The 6,554-nt window shown below is 48.1% G+C and overlaps 2 protein-coding genes across 2 annotated transcripts; one reads left to right on the top strand and one right to left on the bottom strand.

The window, feature by feature from the left end:
- Nucleotides 1-546: 546 nt before the first annotated feature.
- On the top strand, nucleotides 547-4,440 carry C922_00848 (hypothetical protein; the record flags this gene model as incomplete). The annotated part of the gene is made up of 3 exons (XM_008816460.1): nucleotides 547-741; nucleotides 1,089-1,257; nucleotides 1,487-4,440. 3 exons carry the CDS (start codon nucleotides 547-549, stop codon nucleotides 4,438-4,440), a joined length of 3,318 nt encoding a protein of 1,105 aa, XP_008814682.1.
- Nucleotides 4,441-5,069: 629 nt separating this feature from the next.
- Nucleotides 5,070-5,475, bottom strand: C922_00847 (hypothetical protein; the record flags this gene model as incomplete). The annotated part of the gene is made up of 2 exons (XM_008816459.1): nucleotides 5,070-5,275; nucleotides 5,436-5,475. The coding sequence occupies 2 exons, from the start codon at nucleotides 5,473-5,475 to the stop codon at nucleotides 5,070-5,072; spliced, it is 246 nt and encodes an 81-aa protein (XP_008814681.1).
- Nucleotides 5,476-6,554: the final 1,079 nt, after the last annotated feature.

The raw sequence follows: 6,554 nt of genomic DNA, 5'->3' as shown, positions 1-6,554 counted from the left end.
AAAGAAATTATTCATACGATGTGTACACATGCATGAACGTACCTCTTGAAGTTGTGCCTTTGGTGCAGCAAAGAAAAAACAGAATGAGGCTGAATGTGTTTCTCTTCCCGGTTAGCACTTCGGTGCGCCCCTCTTGCAGAGCCTTTGCAACCATGTTGGCGACGACGTGCACGATGTGCAGTAAACGACTCTGCCCTGTTAGACTACCCCTGGAGGAATGGTCCTCTCAAAATGTAATAACAGCTGAGGAGGTAGACACATAAAAGGGTGCTCTTTTTCTTTCTTTTTTTTTCTTTTTTTTTTTTTTCTTTTTCTTTTTCCTTCCTACACCTGGCAAGAGCACTCCTATGTTGTGCAACTTTAAGCTTTAGTGTTTTGTCTTTAGTTGTGTGTGTGTGCGGTTATATGTGAAGTGCTGCGGTGAGGACGCAGAATCGGACGATCGGCTGACTTGGGGTTGTTCCGTCGAGGGGATGTCTTCTTAAGTGCGCCTCTTCCCCAGTGAACCCCCCGCTAAGACGCACTTCCCACGCACTGCAATGCAAAATGGAACACCCTGAGATGAAGGGCCCCGCGCGGATCCTAGTCAATGACAAGGAAGTTAACGACGAGGGGGGCCTACGGAAGGTTAAGATGTGGCTGAAAGAGCTAGTAAAAAATGTGTTCGTACAGGAGGACACGGATGATGCCTTTCCGTCCAAGAACAAAGCTCTGAGGAACACCTTCTGGACGTCTCAACTGGTGAGTGCTGCGGGTCAGTGCTGAGGTGATGACTGAGGTGATGGCTGATGTGATGGCCGAGGTGATGGCTGATGTGATGATTGACCTCATGACTGACCTGATGACTCACATGGGTACCCCCCCTCTTCACCCTTCGCAGATCTGCACCAGGATAATCCTCCTGTCCTGCTTCTTCTCGTTCGTTGTGGCGTGGCGGCAGGTGAGTGCCCAGGGGAGCAGCCTCAGAACAGTAGCCTCCCATGGGGCAGAGTTGTCGAGACTGACCCGTTTCATCCATGTGGTTTATGCTTTCACTCCTGTGTATTCTTCTTTCACCGCTACGTATTCCTCTTTCGCCTCCCCACTAGAACCTCGCCCTGATCGGGGAAGACGGGCTGACCCCGGCGAAGGAGCACGTGGAGAAGGTGCTGCAAGACCTGCGCGACGAAGGCATCTGGGAGAAGTTTCGGAGCTTCCATTCGCTGTTCTGGTTCCTCCCGGCGAGCGATTTGGTCCTCACGGCGTTGCCGTTGATAGGTGGGTTGGAGGGGAAGGCGGCGTGGGCCGAGGTCTATATCCCCTTCGTATGATGGGTCTACGAAGAAGGCGGAGTGAGCCGAGGTCGATATCTCCTTCGTATGATGGGTCTACGAAGAAGGTAGTCCCTCCCACCGCGCATCGCATGATTATTCGACGTCTTCCATGGTTTGCACGCTTTGAACCTTTTCCACTTCTTCCCCTTCTCCTTGCCGCCCCCCCCTCTTAGGCATGGTTCTCTCCCTGGTGGCACTCCTGCTGAATCAAATAAACCTCTTGACTGTGCTCCCCATTTACCTCATCCTTCAGTCCATTTACAGCGTAGGGAATATATGGTACAATTACGTCTTCGAGATCGAGCTGCTAGAACTGGTTTTTTTGACTCTCCTTTTGGTGCCGCTGTGTAGGAATCATCTCAAGTGTCGATTTTCTACTACCCCGTTTGTAAGGTACGCATGTCGCTTCTTCGTCTTCAAGGTATTGTTAGGGTGCAGCTTAATACGATTTAGGAATACAGAATTGTGGGGGCACCTGGAGGGAAAGTATTACCTGTACGAGACGCAACCTTTGCCATCCATCATTGGATATATTTTTCATGGGAATGTGACTCTGAGCAAACTGGATAATCTGTTTTGCATCCTAACTGAGTGTGTCTTCTCTTTTTTGATTCTTTTCCCTGTAAGGTCGTTTCGGCTAATAGGGGGTGTGTTGATCCTTCTCTACTGCGTCTTAAATTTCGCCACGGGTAATTCGTACCTGTTTTATGTTCTTCTGTTAGCTCCTTTGATGTTTTGTTTCGATGATGAGGTGCTGCTTCCTTTTGTTTTAAAGGGGAAGAGGAATGAAGTGTTGTCTGTGGTGAGGGAGAAGGCGGCGCAGATCGCCAAGAGCAGGGGGTACTTTCAAAGCTTCGATGTTCTCTTCTGTACGGGGTTCAGTGTGGATGAAGTGAACAAGATGAGAGATGCATATTTTAGGATCGACTCAGAGGGGGAAGGAAGCGGCTTCAATGGTAGAGGCCCCTTGGATGGGAGAAGCACTTGGAATCGAGGAGTGCCGCCAAAACCAGAGACGGAGCATCTGCTTAGACGGGGGAGCTCTAGCCACGAAACGAATTTCTACTCAGAGCAAAATCCCATGGAGAGTATCAGAAAGGATCTCCTTAATGCTCTTCACTGGGTTTTTTCAAAGAAGGGGCCACAATATATACTGACAAATTATAACATCTCAAGAGAGCTAATCATCCATGTGTTTTGTGTCTCCATCATGATCCTCTACAACAGCTGTGTCTACATTACGTACTCTACGAGAGTATCCATTTTGTTATTTTTTATCTATGTGGGTTCTTTCCTGCTATACATGGTTTATCTTTTTTTTTTTACAAAAAATGTTTTCCCATGTTTTGTTGGTCAGGTGGGACTCCTCCTAAGTGTTTCGCTAATCTACACGAATTACATCTTCCTTCATGGATTTTCAGATGTGTATTTCTCGTCTCTATTCTTCTTGCACTTGTTTTGTTTACTCTCCCTTTCTGTGTCTCACTTAAGAAATCAAAGGTTTGTGGTAAAATGCCTGTCTCAGTATTTCTACTTTGTCCTCTTTTTGTACTTCCTTTGCTTCTTCGTGCAGAATGTTCTGTCTCCACTGCAGGTGATGAATGGAGAGTACGGTAACTTCCAGCAGATGAATGTGTATGGATCCTTTGGACGAATCAATACAATCAGACGAGAGATCACTGTGATGGCTAGCCGTCCATCGGATGTCTCTTCTATGATGAGATCCCCGGGAGAACAACTCCACTCTCAGTGGGATAACTATGAATTTAACTGCAAGCCGGACAATGTAGAGAAAAGGCTGTGTAGCCAGTTCAGATTTGTTTATGGCTTTCTCCCCGTCTTATATGTGGATAGACTGGATTGGCTATTCAGCCAACTTAGTTACAGTGATGACGAGACCATTTTACAGACGCCTTGGTTTCGGAGATTTTTAAAAAAACTCGCTGCCAACGATGAAGGGATCATTTCTCTGTTGTATAGGACCCCGTCTTTTGTAACGCCGTCTGGGAAGGACCCATCCAAGTATCGTCCCATCCATTTGACCATCTCCAGTGACGTCTACCGCTTTTCTCCACAGGGGAAGAAGTATGCCTGGTGGGAGGTGGTCTCCTCGCGGGTCATCCTTGAGCAGGAGGGCGGCCAATCACGAAGAAGTGGGTTTAGCAGGATCGAGACACACCATAGGGTGGACCGTCAAGAAGAAAAAAACAACCTCTTGCATATGGGAAGCTCTTCTGCCATTGAGCCTAGAGAGAGATCCATATCTCCGGCTAATCATTATGTCTCCACGGAGGGAGACACTTCATCGGAGGCCATCACGGGAGAATTGATGAAACGGGACGGCATGAGGAAGAAGCGCCGATCTGCGCAGCAGGGGCGACTGCACGGGGAAGAGCCAGAAGCGGCAGAATCAGAAGCGCCAGAACCAGAAGCGGCGGAGCTAGAAGCGGCGGAGCAGCAGGAGTCACTGCGAGGCAGGATACGCATGCGGGAAAAAAATAGATATACGCAAAAGAAGAAAGAATTTTTTAAGCAAAAAAAAATGCACGAGTTGAGAGCAGAGGAGGAGGAGAGGAAGTCACAGATGGGAAGGGAGTCACACGGGGAAAAAGACTCCTTGGAGGAGGAACAGATGCTGGAGAGCGTTGCGGACACGGGAAGGCAAGGCGAAGGGAACACGTCTCCACAGTTCATAAGCGGCATGGAAAACGACATGGCAAACGGAATGCCAATGGATGACCCCGACGAAGCGGTCGATGGGGAAGACCTCTTTTCCGCGGCAAAGAAGATGGAGGCGGCTCGGGAAAGGGCAACTGAGAAGGAAGCACAGAAGAGGCAGTTCAAAATGGGTGGCGGTGGGAAAGAGAAAAGAAGTCTTAACGTGATTCTTCCGAGTGTGATGTCACCCGACCTGGTTCTTCCCAGTATCGTGTCGCCCAAGGGGGTACGCTCCCTCGATGGAGAAATACAAAATCAGATCGATCAGGCCATCCGAAACTCCTACAGACAGTCTGGACTGCTCAACGGTTTTTCTCGTAAAATTAAAAAACTGGGGTTTGCCAAAAGGGACCAGGGGAGGATTCGGTACGACGAGATTAAGGAGTTGCTTGGCCGGCCTCGGGGGTGAGACACGCACAAGGGGGGGCGATTGAACGATGGGATGAGCGGATGAGCAGATAAGTGCATCAGGACAAGAGGACTTTAGTACATAACTGCATGAGTACATACCTGCCCAAGTGGCTATATGCAGATGTCCTATACGTCCCTGTGTGTAAACTCGTTTTGTTTGTGCTGCGGATCCCCCGGCGTGGCTAAGTTTTTTTTTTTTCCCATCATTGCATGGCTGCATCATCGAATGATCGCGTAACTGCGCGTCAGCTGGGCGTTCAAAACCGTTACACTTCATCGCTGCGCAGAACTGTGCGCACAGATTTGTGACCACGAAGGCGAAGATACTCACTCGCATAGCCCGCATGGCTATCTCCTTCTCAATCGCTTCTTTTGGAGCGCCCCTAATTTAAGAACGTTCTGGTTAATGGCAACTTCGTGGTAAGAAAACCTCCCGGGGGGGATTGCAACACACACATGTAGAATTAAAAAAAAAAAAAAAAAAAACTTCATCGTGGTAACGAGTGGGAGTCCACCACACCAGAGTGGCAACACAAAGAAGATGATTCTCCACTGTAAGAAGTTCACTCCACCAGCGTGTCATCGTGTCAGCATGTCGGCGTGTCATCGTATCAGCATGTCGGCGTGTCAGCTTCTCTCCCCCTGCTGCGACTTGAGCAGTTCCCTCTGCTTCCGCCGGTACTCATTGTTATAGGAGTGCACTTGGTTCTTCTCTTTGTCTACATTGAGGTACCAGAGACTAAGGGCGGAGAGGCCCAGCGGGACGGACGTGCCTGTCGGGTGGAGACAGTATGATGAGGTCAGGAACATATAGTAGGCCCCGGACAGCGCAGCTGGGGGGTGCCAAAGCAAACGGTTGACCCCTTCACCAGCATGCTAACAACAGATGAGCCGAAGGAGTCACTCTCCTTCGGTACGACATTAAACAAATTTGCAAAAAAAAAACAAAATGGCCGCTTTTTATTTTTTCATTTTTTTATCTTATTTTCTCACCCAGGATGATGAAGGCACACCAGTTAATGACCTTCCTCATTTTTTCTTTTTTTTTTTTTTTTTTTTTTTCTCACCCATGGAAATTAAGGCCCCCCATTTTATTTCCTTTGGTTTTTTTTTTTTTTTTTTTTTTTTTTTTTTTCCTTTCCAGCTTGGTGATCTAATCCCATTTGCTCATAACGTTGATGGTGAAATTGGCATTTCCCCCTCTATAACTGTAGAGACACCTTTTGGAGCCTTAGGCGAGGCGGGGGGAGGGGGGACAAAATCGCAGCGCAACAAAACTGCAAGTGGGGTGGAGGTTATTCGAGTTGGCATTCTTCCCCATACACATTTGGTAATGCCCCTTTTTGTGCTTTTACCTTCGAGGGAGAATCAGAAGAAAAAAAAAAAAAAAAAGGCCAACAGGTGGACTGAGCATTTGAACTGAACAGGGGAACATGCGGTACACGTTCCTAACGACATTGCCGAATCGACTCCAAACGGTGCGCTCTTAAATTGCACGTGACACAAAAAAAGTAGTTGCTTCGAAAGGGGATGCGGGGGAGGGCTTCCCCCTATGTGGGTACATTCAATACGTCCAAGTTGGCCATGCCGGGAATTGCTGTGCGAGGGAGGACCGAACAGTCACGTGCACATTTCGCTGCATTTATGTATCCACAAAGGAAGAGGCGTTACCTGCATTTCCAGGGGACATATAAAAAACGGTAACATGTGGACCCCCCTAGCTCAAGTTTCGACAAAACATAACCCCTTCTTTGAGGACCATATCTGATGAGCCTTTCGATTTTTCCGCTTATTTGCCACACTGTTTAGCGATTTATCCAGCTAGCTATTTTTAATTCTCTTAACCATTGGGTGAGTCATCACTTTTGAGGAGTAAACATGCACGTCGCGATAACGGGCAGACGAAAAAGAAAAAAGGAAAAAAAAAGGGAAGAAAAAAAAGGAGGAAAGGATGGAAGGATAAATACGTAACACCACTCTGTGGTTATATTGCACGGGGGAGGTATCACAACAATCCGGCCCACACAACGTACCCCCTAAAAAGCGGCTGCGTTCGAGTGAGACCCCTCATTTGGGGGAGGTACACAAGGCGTCACGTGTGCAAAGTAACGT

The sequence above is a fragment of the Plasmodium inui genome (assembly GCF_000524495.1).
Source record: "Plasmodium inui San Antonio 1 unplaced genomic scaffold supercont1.3, whole genome shotgun sequence".
NCBI classification, from domain to species: domain Eukaryota; phylum Apicomplexa; class Aconoidasida; order Haemosporida; family Plasmodiidae; genus Plasmodium; species Plasmodium inui.
The sequence above is the reverse complement of the archived record's forward strand: the minus strand, read 5'-3'. Positions and strand labels throughout refer to the sequence as shown.